This window comes from Rhamphochromis sp. 'chilingali' (assembly GCF_963969265.1).
Source record: "Rhamphochromis sp. 'chilingali' genome assembly, chromosome: 8".
Taxonomy (NCBI): domain Eukaryota; kingdom Metazoa; phylum Chordata; class Actinopteri; order Cichliformes; family Cichlidae; genus Rhamphochromis; species Rhamphochromis sp. 'chilingali'.
The window spans coordinates 1,102,837-1,119,654 of NC_137935.1; the positions used below are offsets into that span (position 1 = coordinate 1,102,837).

A 16,818-nucleotide genomic window follows, 5' to 3' on the forward strand; every position below is an offset into this window, starting at 1 on the left:
GTGTTTCTGTGAGTGAGAATGTGCCGGAGGTTTCAGCGAGAGCTGCAGACTGTGTCTACATCACGCTCTCGTTGATTACGTGAGATGATTTATGAGTCCTTTTTTGTCTAACGGTTAAAATTTTATTTGTGAAGAAGTTTCCACATTTTTCTTATATAGTTCATAGACATGGGTGGCTGGAATGTATAACAAGTATAATAAAAACATAACTTTAAAGGCACAGCATTTGTTAGACCCTCCCTCCCCTTGCATAGAAGCTGGATCCTTCTCCCTGGCAGCTACTCGGTGCTTGCTCGGATGTTTAGGGGGTTTTCGCTGTAAAAAGAAGTTTTCTTCCCACGCAGGGAACAGCGGACGCTAATGTTTGTGTCACTTTTACAGGGTCAAACTCAAAGTAATGTGAGTACTTCCAAGCTTTAAACGCTGCACAGCCGTACTCTTATGGAATCAGAACGATGCCACCTTGAAACGAAACCGAAAAATGGATTGAAACCGAAAAAAAATATTGTAACTGAAATAAATGTACTGAAAAATCTTGTATTGAAACCGAAAAAAAAAAATTGATAGTGAAAAACAATTAATTGAAACTGTAATTTTTTTGTTTTCGGTTTCAATCCATTTTTCGGTTTCAAACCATTTTTCAGTTTCACTCTGCTGGCACTGTTTTGGCGTCCGGGGCGCGCTGGGGGGGGGGGCGCTGGGGCGGGGTTTCCGGCCCGCATGTATTTGCATATATTATAGAGGCCACTAGTGCTGACCAAGCTGCCATCTTTCTCTCTTCCCGTCTTTCAATGGCTGCTTCAATTTCAGCTTGAACCTCCAAACCGCAAGTAAGTAATCATTTTTTGTCATCTTTTCTTGCTGTCCCACTGGACTGGACATTAGTTTAGTTTTTTTAGCTACATCTGGTGAAGTTGTGGTAAAATGCTGGTATTAGCCTATTCGTCGTAGCAAGCTAGCCTGAAGCTAATATTTGCTAAATTTAGGGACACCCGTGTCTCTTCAGGAGTTGGAGGCCGGTGTTCTAGGAGCGGATCTCAGGATCTCAACAGGCAGTGTTGGGCAGTAACATAATACATGCACCGGCGTTACGTATTTAAAATACAAAATATGAGTAAATGTATCCGTTACAATTACTGTTCAATAGGTGATATTGAGAATACAGTTAGTTTGTTGAAATAAATGGATTACATGGCGGTGTTTTCCTGTTTCATATGTTAGGCTATGGTCTCTCTATTTTTTGGTAATTCCACGCCGGTGGAAACCCAAACAAAACACGCAATAAGAGCCTCTAAAAATTATTATACAAAAATTATTTAATATGAAGGCAATAGCAGAGTGTTACAGGCATCGCCCTAAACAATGTAGCCTCATGGGCAGTGTAGTCCGTGCTGCAGGGAGAATGGACTGCCATACACGTTATGTGTCTGTGAGCGAGGAGGGAGAGAAAGGAGCTGTCACGGGGCAGAAACGGGAGCTGGAAGCATGTAAATATAATAATAACCACTAAAGCCAAAAAGAGTGCCTGACGAGCCCAGCTGTAAGTAAGCTGTTAAGACTCGACTGTACACCGTGTTCGTGTTTTCCTCCGAAACAATAAGCAGCCTTTCAACGCCTCTCTCTGTCTCTCGCTAGCAAACTTGACCCAGACAACAAAGTAAAGCTAGTTTTCAGCTATGAGCCCGACACGAACCGGTGTTCCAGATCAACTGGCGTTTAGATCAACTGGCGTTGGTCGAACAGATGTGTGGCAGTCTTGCGTTTCAGGAGCTCCTACCGACAAACCAGCAAAAAAACGCCAAATGTGTCACCTGTGACACTTGTGAGGTTGTCTCAAACACACTCCGTCAGTCTTGATGCTGTTGAACAACAAAATGTTTAAAAATGTGGCGAGTTTACCTGGTGATATCCTCATGCGCGACGCGATCGCGAAAACAGCAAACAATTAACACCACGCCGATGTTGTTCACAGGACACAAAGAGTAAACGATCGGGAGACTCTTGTCGTCGTTATCGTTCCCCTCGCACGGTTTATTTCACCGAATTCAGCGTTTTTGCTTCACAACTACAGCGAGCAGTTTACTTTGTGCACTAACATGGACTCGAGTCAACCAGCGCCACCTCTGGCCAAGTGCCACAGCCTACAGCCAGATCAACCTGTGACACACATCTGCAGCACGTTTGATTTCGTTTCTTGCACAACACATTTGTACCTTTCAGTTGTGTCTGTTTGTGCGTCATGCAAATGAACCTTTGAAATGAATGAAATGATATCATATATTCCTTATTGGCCTACATTTGTACAAAATTCCAAATTATATACACAAAGTCATAGACATCACCACTCCAATTGGTCATCATGATTTTGATATTCTCTTTTCCCATAACAATGAAATACGCCTTGGACAAATATGACACATCGATATTTCATTAGTGTCGTCACATCACATCCTGTAAGCATCATCTGCCTGTGTCCTTTCCCTGGAAATTAATATTTCCAGCCAATATAGGCAATCCATCAACATGGCTGGAGAGTTGGTAGTTATATATAAAGTCAGTGACTCAGGTGTGTCGCTTGGTTTGTCATCTGTTTGTGAGACTGGAGGAGACACAATCTTTTGTTTTAAATCTTAGTTAGGAAGATTCCTGTTTTAAAACAAGCACTTTTTTGTGAGAAATGCAAGAAGTACATCTGCAGAAAGCACACAGTTACATTCTGTCCATCATGTGGACAAAATTGAAAATGTTGAGCATTGAAAAACTGAGAACGTTGGGCAAGTTCAACAGAAATGTGTTTGTAAGAACGAAAAACCAAATTGTTCCTACAATAGTTATGGAAAGTCTAACTGTTGTATGTCTGTGTTCTACATGTTTATCTGATGGGAAATAAAGTTGCTATTGTTTCATTGCAGTTTTTGAACAATTCTGAGTGGATTTACACAGTACGGATCTAAATGACCCGCAACAAAATCAATGTCATTTTTTTGTTCTTCAACATAATACAAGGGTTCATTTCCAAAACTTGCTTATGATCTTCAATTTGTAGCAGATCCACTATCACACAGCAGCTGGAGCAGTTTCAAATGGAGGTCAGTCCACTACTACCACAGCCCACTACTAGATTAACTTGTGACACATCTTCACCTGCTGCTATGATGACATTGAGTAGAGGCTGAGTGGCTGCACTTACCCCTGGTACATTCAAATCTACCCACAAACATGTTGACAGATGCAATGGCAGCAATGTGGATTGTCAACACTGAAAACAATCAGTAAGCAAAGACAACAGGGATCAATTTTTTCTGTTTATTTAGCACCCACAACATTTGTAGTCGCCTTCTGCACAGGGAAAGTCCACACACACTGTGTGGTACCACTTTCCACAGAAGGTGCATTCAGTCTGCAAGATTGAATGAGATTGTCAGAGTCATTGTCTGACTGTTTATTACTATTCACCTGCTGTACATTCACAGTAACTGCCATCTCCTTACAAATGTTTATTAGATTAACCACTTATACAGACTGTATATAACAACCAACTCTAAAATGTTTTTTCTCAGAGAAAAGACACAGACAGACTACGCTAACGACATGTGATGTTACAACACTGGTGAAATATTGGTGTCATTTCATTCATTTCAAAGGTTCATTTGCATGACGCACAAACAGACACAACTGAAAGGTACAAATGTGTTGTGCAAGAAACGAATTCAAACGTGGTGCAGATGTGTGTCACAGGTTGATCTGGCTGTAGGCTGTGGCACTTGGCCAGAGGTGGCGCTGGTTGACTCGAGTCCATGTTAGTGCACAAAGTAAACTGCTCGCTGTAGTTGTGAAGCAAAAACGCTGAATTCGGTGAAATAAACCGTGCGAGGGGAACGATAACGACGACAAGAGTCTCCCGATCGTTTACTCTTGCTGTCCTGTGAACAACATCGGCGTGGTGTTACTTGTTTGCTGTTTTCGCGATCGCGTCGCGCATGAGGATATCACCAGGTAAACTCGCCACATTTTAAACATTTTGTTGTTCAACAGCATCAAGACTGACGGAGTGTGTTTGAGACAACCTCACACGTGTCACAGGTGACACATTTGGCGTTTTTTTGCTGGTTTGTCGGTAGGAGCTACTGAAACGCAAGACTGCCACACATCTGTTCGACCAACGCCAGTTGATCTAAACGCCAGTTGATCTGGAACACCGGACGTATTAGTCAGAGGTCCCTTTACTACGGTTCGGAGCCGCGGACCTGTTTTATATACGCGCTGAATAGTTTTCTACACGAGATCGCTGCAGCCTTACCTAATGTCCACCTACTGTTACTCATTTATATTAAGATTTTAACATCTAGTTGGTGTTGGTATGGCGAGTAGCCTTCAGTAATAGTAATAAATCACACAGCAATAGCACATTCATGTAGTTGTAAAGTATTCAGAATACATTACTTCTATAATCTTTGGTGGAATACATTTTAAAATTAACCTTCCCAACACTGTCAACAGGTTAGCACCTCATACCACAGTGCATCAAAGCAGTCTCATGAGCGCTGGGAAGGAGGAGCCCAGAGCCCAAAACAGACAGTGCAGGAGATGACAAGGTTAGTAATTGTATGGTGAAAATTATACTTTATCTTGATTGGCAAAAGAAAAGTAAATACAAAATCTGCTTCTCACATATAGGTCATTTCCAAAACTTCAATTTCTTTCATTACAGCTGTCCTGTGCCAGAAGTTCTGTTGACCCACAGTGAGAGGCATCATTTCAGAAACACCAGGAAGACTGAAACTCATCGCCGGGATCAAGCAGGGCTCGTGATCTTCACCAGCAGCTCCCTCACAAGAAGGATAAACCCAGCATTTCATGAACACTGATGGAGACCTTTGTTTTGTGTAATGTTAGAAGTACTCAGATAATCCTCAGAGGGTCTGGACTTTTACATAATATAATAGAATAGAATTCAACTTTGTTGTCATTGCACAGGTACAGGGCAATGAAATGCAGTTTGCATCCATCCAGAAGTGCTTTAGCCATGATATAGATATATTACAATATATATTAGCAATAGTATAGATATGTAAGTATATTACAGAAATGGGTCTATTATGGTATGTTATAATGTACACGGTATGAAGTATGTTGTGAATATTCTATAACTATAAGTATGTACAGGCTGTAGTGAGTACAAACTATGTACAGGATATAAATATGAGAAACTACAGAAATCTGAGATATAGTTATACAGAAATGTGAACTATGCAAATTATAAACAGTTGTAGGATTAAAAATCATCATATGTACAGAATGATTATTTACACAGAACTATACAGTAGTGCAGGTAAGTAATAGCTATAAGCTATAGTAATAGCTTTAAGTCCTGTAGAAAGTTAAATATATGTTGTGCTCTCTGGTTACTCTGGTATGAATGACTCTGAATTACTTTATGATAAATAACACTATTGTCAAAAACAGTGAAAGAATTCCAGATCACAAGTTTTTAGTTCAAATACAAGTAACAACCTTTGAGTTTAATCAGGTTTTATTTAATTGTGTCAGAGAAAACATCATGTGCTCTTCATGTAACCGAGTACATTCAGTGTTTAAAACAGAAGTTGTGCAGGTCTGAGATCAGCAGCTTTCTGAAACACCAAACTGAGGTCCTGTTAATGCTGATGTACAGTGACACAGTTACAGGGGTGATTAATCCTTTTGACCTTTTGTCTTTAAATTTATCAATAAAACAGCTGCAGCTTTCACTGACAGCACATGTGGTACTTTACCCTTTGTACTGTTTTCTTCAGTTAATTTTGGAGTTACTACAAAGATTGAAGATATAGGATGATCTGTGTGCTGTCACTGGGTGGTGCTGAGGTCTGAATTTGAGGACGGCTCCTGTAATCACAAACAGAATCATCACAAACTGAAATATAAAGTTTATCTCAAATCTGAAATACAGCTGATCCTTCTCCGGCCTCACACACTCGGGATCTGAAGTTGTTCAGTCCTACAGTTCTGCCGACAGCTGTTTATTTTTTTTTATTTGTTTTAAAGGCCTTACTAACACATTTTCTAATATCATGTTTACCTTTGAGTTGTTGATGCTTTATAAATGGACATCTGCAAAGATGAGATGATGGAGCAGGTTTCAGTCGAGGTTCAGTCTGCTGCTGCATCCTGGTCACAACATACAGAGGTGTTATCAGCTCAGTATTGAACAAGAAATATTAACGTTTCAAATTATTTGTCCTAAAGGATGCAAGCTGTACAGAGTACTGCACATGTGACTTTGTGAACATAACTCATTAAAAATAATTTGGACAGTTTTTTAACCTGAATATTTGTAACAAACAGTAAAAAAAAAAAAAACAAAAGCTAAAAAAAATAATCGGGGGAAAAATGTAACATTTTAACTTAAGCTGACAAGCGGAAGTAGTTGGTTTCAGTACATAAGTATCGGGCTTTGCTATTTAATCCGTAGGTATTGACTAATGAGGGGAATTTAAAAGTTGGCTTTAATGTCCTTCCACATGTGGAAAGCGACAGAAAACATGCTTCTGTTTGCACATATTTAATAATCAGCTCTGCACAGGAGCAGAAGCAGAGTCCAGCCCGTTGCTCTTACAGTATAATACTCATAATAAAAGTACAGTAACCGTGGTTAGTCACTGAGCAGCCCGGTGCGTCTCTCTTGATTTCTTTAGTCAGGGTAAATTCATTCACCTGCACGGGGTAGCTAAACGAACTTTACAAAACACGTTTCCCCGACAGCCGAGTGCTCATTTTAGCTAGCTAGGTCCTTAGGTAGCTAGCTAAGGACCTAAATTACGGATTAGCTTACAAACACATTTAACTTACCAAAAATAATGCGGTGGGGCCTCAGGTCCTCCTGTCCGGTAGTCCAATTTACCGAATAGTCGGTAATGTAAACGCTGGACCTCTCGGCATCTGCCATTCCCGAACAGACACGTGCGAGTTTGTCCGTGACCGCAGCCGCGTCGTCAGTGTTTTCTCCAGTCATTGGTCAGCATTATAATATATGCAAATACATGCGGGTCGGAATCCCCGCCCCCCAGCGCGCCCCCGTAAGCCAAAACAGTGCCAGCAGAGTGAAACCGAAAAGTGGATTGAAACCGAAAACAAAAAAATTACAGTTTCAATTAATTGTTTTTCACTATCAATTTTTTTTTCGGTTTCAATACAAGATTTTTCAGTACATTTATTTCAGTTACAATATTTTTTTTCGGTTTCAATCCATTTTTCGGTTTCGTTTCAAGGTGGCATCGTTCTGATTCCATATACTCTCTCCATCGCTCCATATTATCCATTGTTGATCACGGTTTAGTAACGCAGTAACGCAGCGTGCTTATGCCAAAGTAACAGTAATCTAATTACTTGTTTGCAATAGTAATCCCTTACATTGCTCATTACTTCAAAAAAGTAATCGGATTACAGTAACGCATTACTTTTATCAATGGCTCTTCTCTGATTTTCTCCTCAGGAATCAGTGAGAGAAATCAGAGTTCAGCAGGTAAACGGAGTCAAAGAGAAATAAATAATCACAAACGCAGAATCAGCAGCAACGTTTGACCTTTTTCTTTACTCTGCTTCCTGTTCAGAGCCTGATGAAGTCAGGTTGGTGGGAAAAGCCAGTCACTGTGGAGGTACACTGGAGATAAAGCACGTGAGAGAATGGACACCAGTAGACTTCTATAACTGGACCCTGAAGAAAGCAGCTGTGGTCTGTGAACATCTGGACTGTGGCTCTGCTGTTTCTGTACAAGAGAGAAAGTCCCCACGGAGACTCGTATGGTCGTTCAGACCTGACTGCTTTCAGTCCGGATCTAAGTTGGGGGACTGTTTACGACTGTTACCCTCTACCACCATGCTCAATCTCACCTGTTTAGGTAAGTGCAGCGACTTTGTCCAGCAGGACTTCAGGAGTTCTCTGGACCAATCACCAACCAGCATGTCGGTGCTCCCTCTTCAGCTTGATGGGTTTCTGAGCTGCTGGTTTCCAGTTTTTACTGTTTGACTTGGTCTTTTTAGCTTGTTATTTTTTTCATTTTTCACAGCCAGGTGAAATCTTTTGAAACAATGACAGGATGTGCAACATTGACACCACTTTTCTTAATAAACTTCATGTTTTTCTGGTCGCAGACCTTTCAAAACACAGAAAATACCCAATTAAATAACACAAAACCCATTCATTCACACATCAGGCCACATGTAACACAAAGTTATTTAAGGGCTAGTTTTACTGCAGTGGGTGAATTTAACTGACTGAAGGAAAAGTGCTATGGAGCCCAGATGGTGTGAATGATGAGACCAGACACAGCAAAGTTTCGTTAAAGAAATCCAAAAATATATTGAATGAATGGGGGAAAGGGGTTGTTCCCTCTCTCTCTGTCTGCTCTTCACTGTCTAAGTAAAAGGCCAAAAAGAATTTGAAAAAGTGTCCATGCAAGATCACTGTAGGAGTTTATTAAACTTAAACTTGTTCGTAGCTCCATGTTTATGTCAGTGAATCGGTATCATTCTAAATCAGCCTCAACCTGTAACGTGCAGACTGCCACAATCCTGTTTCTGTATAGAAACCTGTTCATCATGAGCTCAAGAGGAGAAAGAGCTGTGTAGTGTATGAGAGGAGGCCAGAGAAACATGGTCACATGGCCTCTTTCCCCTGGGTACTCAGCCCTGCTCCTTTCGATAGCGTTGGAACATTTTCTAATCAAAGCTTTATTCAAAAATCTGCGTACAAAATCTAAACGTGATGCTGACATGAGCCCAGCGTGCGCTGCTATAACATTCTGTTGTTAATGATGAACTCATGTTGGAGTTGTGAGTCTGAATGAGTGAATAGTTGTTTGCTGCCATCGTTGTCTTGTGTGTCTGCGTCTCTGATCTCTGCAGACTCTGTCAGGCTGCTGAACGGTTCCAGTCTGTGTTCAGGCGGACTGCAGGTGAAGTCTAACCAGAGATGGTCCTCAGTGTGTGAAGCTGACTTTGACCTGCAGGATGCAGAGGTGGTCTGCAGGGAGCTTGGCTGTGGGCCTCCTTCGCTCCTCCGGGGGGCGCTCTATGGAGAAGCGGAGGCTCCAGTGTGGAGCAGAGAGTTCCAGTGTGGAGGCCATGAGTCTGCTCTCCTGGACTGTAGAAGCTCAGGCTCAGCTAGAAGCAGCTGCTCACCTGGCAAAGCTGCTGGACTCACCTGCTCAGGTAGAAGAGGAGCTGCAGCTTTGACTCAAACTCACTTTGTTCTCTCACTGATGACTCTCTGCTTTCTGTCAGAGCCTGTCAGGTTGGTGGGAGGAGCCAGTCGCTGTGCAGGTACACTGGAGGTGAAACACCTGGGAGAATGGAGACCAGTGGATGACAATGGTTGGACCATGAAACCAGCAGCTGTTGTCTGTGAACATCTGGACTGTGGCTCTGCTGTTTCTGTAGGACTGATATTTAAGTCATATGGATCTGTTTGGAGGATCAACCCTGACTGTGTTCAGTCTGGATCTCCTCTGAGGGAGTGTGCAATATCATGGTCCTCCTCCTCTATCCTTGATCTCACCTGTTCAGGTAAGGCCATCACTTTCATAAATGTTATTAGAAGATAGATATGCAGCCATGTCAGGTGATATACAATCTAGACTAATGTAAATAGGTGGTACCATTGCTGTGTCCGAAGGATACCCCTTTGAGAAGAAGCTTGAGCATTATTGGCTAGCTTAGAGGACCCACTGTCATTTTCTCTTGTTCCCAAATCAGTCGCAGTCCAGACCAAGTTAATGCATCAAGCTGCACTACTGACCAGACAGAAGACTGTATATAAATATTTTTAATTCTGGACTTTAGCTTTAAGTCTTGTTGGTTTTCTGAAGTGTTATCAGCTAATGCTAGCTTTGTTATCAAACTAGGTTCACAGAGCACATAAAAGCATCACACAGACACAAGTAACAGCTAGTTAGTGTTAGGAAACATCCAGCAGTATAGACACAGTCCAGAGGTCCAGCTCAGGAATTCCAGTTGGCGGAGGTGAAGCCTGTGTTATAGAAAATCATGAAAATATACTTTGAGTTTCAGCCCTGATCAAAAGTTTAAAATCAAAACAAACTTAAACTGAGACTGTTTTACAGCTCATCCAAAGTTCAGGCCGGAAAAAAGACAAATCTGTGCAAAACTGTGGATTCATTGTCATTTTCTGTCAGGTGGTGTCACTGTCATGACGTTCTGACGGCAAAGGCAAAAAAAGTTTTGTTTTTGAACGTGATCGGTTTGTCGAATTGCATAAGCAGGGTCTCTCACAGCGCGCCATCGCAGCTGAGGGGGGACGCAGTAAGAAAGTCATTTGGAATTCCTTAAATGATCCTGAAGGTTATGGAACAAAAAAGTCCAGTGGAAAACCCCAAACATGTCACCAGCACTGAGCCGGAGGATCCAACTGGCTGTCCGTAAAGACACTGGACGATTCTCAACACAAATCAATGCCGCTACTGGAGCCGACTGCAGCCAGCAACCATCAGACGACATCTGAGACTGAAGGGCCTTAAAAAACAAAAAACGCCTTCAAAGGCCTCGTCTCCTTGGACACCACAGAAATGACCGCTTGGACCAAACATCGCACGCTGAAAGGTGGAGGAAAGTTTTATTCTCCAGTGAGAGCAAATGTAACCTTGATGGCCCTGATGGTTTCCAGAGTTACTGGCATGATAAGCAGATCCCACCTGAGGTGTTTTCTACGCCCACAGTGGGGGGGGGGGGCACCATCATGGTCTGGGGTGCTTTTTCCTTCAGTGGAACAACGGAGCTGCAGGAGCTGCAGGGGCATCAAACGCCACTGGCCATGTGGCTATGCACAGAGCATCCCTGATGACTGAGGGCCCTCGTCTGCAGAGATGGGCAGTAACACGTTGCAAGTAATGCGTTACTGTAATCAGATTACTTTTTTCAAGTAACGAGTAAAGTAAGGGATTACTATTGCAAAAAAGGTAATTAGATTACAGTTACTTTCCCGTAGGAGCGCTGCGTTACTGCGTTACTAAAACCGTGATTTTATTGCGAGCGTGTCTCATGACAGTGACGTAAGCGAGTGCGCCGTTCGTGACAACAGCTGTGTGCAGATCAACAATGGATCATATATCGAGAGCAGAGAGAGTATGAGCGTGCAGCGTTTAAAGCGTGGAAGTACTGACCTTACTTTGAGTTTGATTCCATAAAAAGTGACAAAAACATTAGTGTCCGCTGTGCGTGGGAAGAAAACTTCTTTTTACAGCGAAAAAACCCCTAAACTTCCAACAAGCACCGAGTAGCTACGACGTAATGGGAAACTCACAGAGAAACTCGCGGATTCTTCCACTGACCGCGGCACACCTGCACCAGGGCAAACCTCCGCCTGCCCCACTCCTGCTTTACAGGTGAAAATAATAATAATAATGATAATAATAATAATAATAATAATGGATTGGATTTATATAGCGCTTTTCAAGGCACCCAAAGCGCTTTACAATGCCACTATTCATTCACTCTCACATTCACACACTGGTGGAGGCAGCTAAAGTTGTAGCCACAGCTGCCCTGGGGCAGACTGACAGAAGCGAGGCTGCCATATCGCGCCATCGGCCCCTCTGGCCAACACCAGTAGGCGGCAGGGTAAAGTGTCTTGCCCAAAGACACAACGACCAGGACAGAGAGCCCAGGGGATCGAACCGGCGAGCTTCCGGTTACAGATACGCTTCCCAACCCCCTAAATAGAGGGGAAAATAGAGCAACAGGGCCGCTGAGTCTGTGACTTTATTTATTTTCTGCTGTGTTTTACTTGCATCTATTTGAAAGACTGAGTGTAAACACAAAAATATTTTATTTTATGAGCTGGAATGTGCAGAAAATAGGTTTAAATGTTAAACTAATTTCTTCCAGTCAGAGAATTTTTGCTTGATGCATAAAGTTAAAAGGTTAAAACTAATAAAACAAGTTAAAAAAAGAGACTTTTCCATTTGATTACATTTTGTATGATGGATTATGCAGAAAAAGTAGAATTGGGCTGAAAGATCTCTCGCTTTATCACCTCTTCAGGTTGTAAATCATATTTTTAAAAAGTAACTAATTACTTTGAAAATAAGTAATCAGTAAAGTAAGGGGATTACATTTTGGGGGAAGTAATCAGTAATTAGTTACTGATTACTTTTTTCAAGTAACGTGACCAACACTGCTCGTCTGTGTGGTGACGCCCGGGTTTATCAACAGGACAATGCTGAAGGACTTCTTCCATCACACTTTTGGACCATCCCTCGTGTTCCCCTGATCCAAATCCAATGATTTTTTCGCCATTTTCCAAGTGATTTTAAACGGGACTGTACATTCACACACCACAAACTGGTGCAACGTGGAGGTGCAGTGGCACATTGCACTGTCACCTCACAGCAAGGTTTTTTCTGTACCTGCTGGTAAGCGTGGCTCCTGTGCATGTAACTGATGCTGTTGGTTGTGATATCCATAAACCATGCGGTACTCAGCACAGCACGCGGGTACGGACCCCATTCTTCCACTAACTGAATTATTAGCCAAGAAATGCAGATCTAATTAAGACAGAATGGATGTTATTGTAGTTTTTGTTGTTAATCTAATTCATTGTTATCTTCCTGCTCCAAAGTCCTGATGCTCAGTCATCCAGCTAAGTAAATCCCAAAAGGTTGAACACTACATCCAGATGAACAGAATCGACCTTTTGGGGTACCAGAACAAAAACACTTTGCTCTTACTCTGAGTTTCTTATCACAATCTGCAGATGTGCAGATTATCTAGCTGACAGTCTAAGAAACATGAACATTGTGGATCTCTGATCTCTGCAGACTCTGTCAGGCTGCTGAACGGTTCCAGTCTGTGTTCAGGCGGACTGCAGGTGAAGTCTAACCAGAGATGGTCCTCAGTGTGTGAAGCTGACTTTGACCTGCAGGATGCAGAGGTGGTCTGCAGGGAGCTTGGCTGTGGGCCTCCTTCGCTCCTCCGGGGGGCGCTCTATGGAGAAGCGGAGGCTCCAGTGTGGAGCAGAGAGTTCCAGTGTGGAGGCCATGAGTCTGCTCTCCTGGACTGTAGAAGCTCAGGCTCAGCTAGAAGCAGCTGCTCACCTGGCAAAGCTGCTGGACTCACCTGCTCAGGTAGAAGAGGAGCTGCAGCTTTGACTCAAACTCACTTTGTTCTCTCACTGATGACTCTCTGCTTTCTGTCAGAGCCTGTCAGGTTGGTGGGAGGAGCCAGTCGCTGTGCAGGTACACTGGAGGTGAAACACCTGGGAGAATGGAGACCAGTGATTGGCTCTGACTGGCCTCTGAAGGCAGCAGGTGTCTTCTGTGAACATCTGGACTGTGGCTCTGCTGTTTCTGTTGGAAAAAAAAAGTCCACATACAGATTTGTGTTGAAGATCAATCCTGATTGTTTCAAGCTGAGATCTTCCCTAAGGGAATGTGTAGAACCATCTTACTCTTCCTCTGTGCTCAGTGTCACCTGTTCAGGTAAGCCCATCAATTACACAGTTTGTGAAAAACAACGGGGGGAAAAATAGTTGAAGGTGTGACACGAAGGAAGTGATTGTTAGTGGAAGACATAGATTTAGTTCATTTTAAAGAGTTATGAAGGGAACATTTAAGCACCGAGACCAAGAAAGTTTATGTAACCAGCTGCAAACTCTTACGAAGTTGTACATTTGAACACTAGAGTCTATGGAGGAAGCAAAAGAACTGCCGAACAATACTCAGGTTGAAATTTGCTGGTATGTGACCTACTTAACCTAGCTAACAGTACCTGACGTTAGTACTTACAAATAAACAAACCTTTAATGATCCCATTAACTCGTTTTACTGCTGCTGCTCTTTCTGTCGCACTCAGCAGTTGTTTGCATGCAGTTAACCAAGCAAAAGCTTATAGCAGCGTAGACCAGACAGCTACAAATAAATCACTTCAACAAGGAGAAATGTTCTCATGAGAACGAAGTACATGAAAATGTTTTAAAAGATCTGAAAACTCGTAATCATTACTTATGAGTTACCCCTGAGAATATTTAAGGGGCTGTGTTTCATTTCTCTTCACAGTCACGATCTGTGACAATTCAATTCAATTCAATTTTATTTATATAGCGCCAAATCACAACAAAAGTCGCCTCAAGGCGCTTCATAGATACAGAGAAAAACCCAACAATCATATGACCCCCTATGAGCAGCACTTTGGCGACAGTGGGAAGGAAAAACTCTCTTTTAACAGGAAGAAACCTCCGGCAGAACCAGGCTCAGGGAGGGGCGGGGCCATCTGCTGTGACCGGTTGGGGTGAGAGAAGGAAGACAGGATAAATACATGCTGTGGAAGAGAGACAGAGGTTAATAACAGATATGATTCAATGCAGAGAGGTCTGTTAATACATAGTGAGTGAGAAAGGTGACTGGAAAGGAAAAACTCAATGCATGGCCAGCTTGAAGGCCTGTGGTACATAGCTGATCATTAGAGATAGGTTGATCATATTTAAGATCGAAGAATTAATTAATGGCAGGACTTCTTTGAGCAGTTTTGTAGGAATGGGGTCTAAAAGACACGTTGATGGTTTGGAGGAAGTAATTATTGAAGCTAACTCAGAAAGATCAATTGGAGAAAAAGAGTCTAACTTAACATCAATGGTACTAAGAGTAGCTGTAGATAATATTACATCTGTGGGATGATTACTGGTAATTTTTTCTCTAATGATAAAAATTTTATTTGTGAAGAAGTTCATGAAGTCATTACTAGTTAATGTTAAAGGGATGGTTGGCTCAACAGAGCTCTGACTGTTTGTCAGCCTGGCTACAGAGCTGAAGAGAAACCTGGGGTTGTTCTTATTTTCTTCAATCAGTGATGAATAGTAAGATGTTCTGGCTTTGCGGAGGGCTTTCTTATAAAGCAGCAAACTATTTCTCCAGGCTAAATGATGATCCTCTAAATTTGTGACACGCCATTTCCTCTCCAGCTTACGAGTCATCTGCTTTAGGCTACGTGTTTGAGAATTATACCACGGAGTCAGGTACTTCTGATTAGAGACCTTAGTTTTCACAGGAGCTACAGTATCCAGAGTCGTACGTAGTGAGGAGGTGAAATTATTAACAAGATAATCGACCTCTGTTGGAGCAGCGTTCAGATAGATGCTCTGCTCTGTGTTGGTTCAGGGCATTGAAGATGATAACAGTGGGTGGATTATATTCTTAAACTTAGTTACAGCGCTTTCAGAAAGACATCTACTTTGATAAAGTCTACTCTTCACCGCTGTGTAATCAATTATTGTAAAAGTAAATGTTATCAGGAAATGATCAGACAGGAGAGGGTTTTCAGGAAACACTGTTAAATGTTCAGTTTCTATGCCATATGTTAAAACAAGATCTAGAGTGTGATTAAAGTGGTGGGTGGGTTCTTTTACATTTTGAGGGAAACCAATTGAGTCTAATAACAGATTAAATGCCATGTTGAGGCTGTCATTTTTAGCATCTACATGGATGTTAAAATCACCCACAATAATTATTTTATCTGAGCTCAGAACTAAATCAGATATAAAGTCTGAGAAATCAGACAGAAACTCTGTGTAAGGCCCAGGTGGACGATAGATGATAACAAGTCAGACTGGTTTCTGAGTTTCACAGCTGTGGTGGACGAGGCTAAGCATCAGGCTTTCAAATGAATTAAAAGTCTGTCTGGGTCTTTGGTTGATTAATAGGCTGGTGTGAAAAATTGCTGCCACACCTCCCCCTCGGCCTGTGCTTCGAGGTTTCTGGTAGTTAGAATGACTCGGGGGTGTTGATTCATTTAAACTAACATAATCATCCTGCTGCAACCAGGTTTCTGTAAGGCAGAGTAAATCGATTTGTTGATCAATTATTAAGTCATGTACTAACAGAGACTTGGAGGAGAGAGACCTAATATTTAATAATCCACATTTCACTGTGTTACTCTTTGGTTCAGATGTGGATACTGTATTGTTCTTTCTTTGTAATTGTTTATGTTTAAGTTGTTTGTTTCTGGTTTTTAGTTTGTTTTTTGTCTGTTTGGAAGCTGACACAGTCTCTATGGAGATGGGTTTTTGGGGGGGTAGCAGGAGGAGAGAAGCTGCAGAGAGGCGTGTAAGACTGCAACTCTGCTTCCTGGTCCCAACTCTGGATAGTCATATTTTGGGGGGTTTAATAAATTTGTCCATATTTCTAGAAATGAGAGCTGCTCCATCCAAAGTGGGATGGATGCCGTCTCTCCTAACAAGACCAGGTTTCCTCCAGAAGGTTTGCCAATTATCTATGAAGCCCACATCGTTTCTGGGACACCACTCAGACAGCCAGCAATTTAAGGAGAACATGCGGCTAAACATGTCACTCCTGGTCTGATTGGGGAGGGGACCAGAGAAAACTACAGAGTCCGACATTGTTTTGGCAAAGTTGCACACCGATTCAATATTGATTTTAGTGACCTCCGATTGGCGTAACCGGGTGTCATTACTGCCGACGTGAATTATGATTTTACTGAATTTACGTTTACCCTTAGCCAGCAGTTTTAAATTTCCTTCAATGTCGCCTACTCTGGCCCCTGGAAGACAATTGACTATGGTTGCCGGTGTCTCTAGCTTCACATGTCTGAGAACAGAATCACCAATTACCAGAGTTTGACCCCCGGCGGGTGTGTCGCCGAGTGGGGAAAAACGGTTAGACACATGAACGGGTTGGTGGTGTACCTGGGGCTTCTGTTTAGGACTATGCTTCCTCCTCACCGTCACCCAGCCGCCCTCTTTCCCCAGCTGCTTGGGGTCTGCCGGGGAACAGCTAGCGGGGCCTACGCTAT

The 16,818-nt window shown here is 42.4% G+C and overlaps 1 protein-coding gene and 2 long non-coding RNA genes across 3 annotated transcripts; 2 read left to right on the forward strand and 1 right to left on the reverse strand.

Moving 5' to 3' along the window:
- The first annotated feature begins 713 nt into the window (after positions 1-713).
- Positions 714-4,898, forward strand: LOC308401187. The gene is made up of 3 exons (XR_013972485.1): positions 714-830; positions 4,501-4,595; positions 4,712-4,898. It is a non-coding gene; the product is annotated as an uncharacterized lncRNA (long non-coding RNA).
- Positions 4,899-5,089: 191 nt separating this feature from the next.
- LOC308401188 lies at positions 5,090-7,059 on the reverse strand. Its single transcript, XR_013972486.1, has 3 exons — positions 6,850-7,059; positions 6,080-6,168; positions 5,090-5,886 (listed from the first exon to the last, which is right to left on the reverse strand). It is a non-coding gene; the product is annotated as an uncharacterized lncRNA (long non-coding RNA).
- An 817-nt stretch (positions 7,060-7,876) lies between these two features.
- Positions 7,877-13,497, forward strand: LOC308401024 (scavenger receptor cysteine-rich type 1 protein M130-like; the record flags this gene model as incomplete). The annotated part of the gene is made up of 6 exons (XM_080889089.1): positions 7,877-7,898; positions 8,905-9,210; positions 9,283-9,564; positions 12,834-13,139; positions 13,212-13,363; positions 13,480-13,497. The coding sequence occupies 6 exons, from the start codon at positions 7,877-7,879 to the stop codon at positions 13,495-13,497; spliced, it is 1,086 nt and encodes a 361-aa protein (XP_080745215.1).
- Between the last annotated feature and the right edge of the window lie 3,321 nt (positions 13,498-16,818).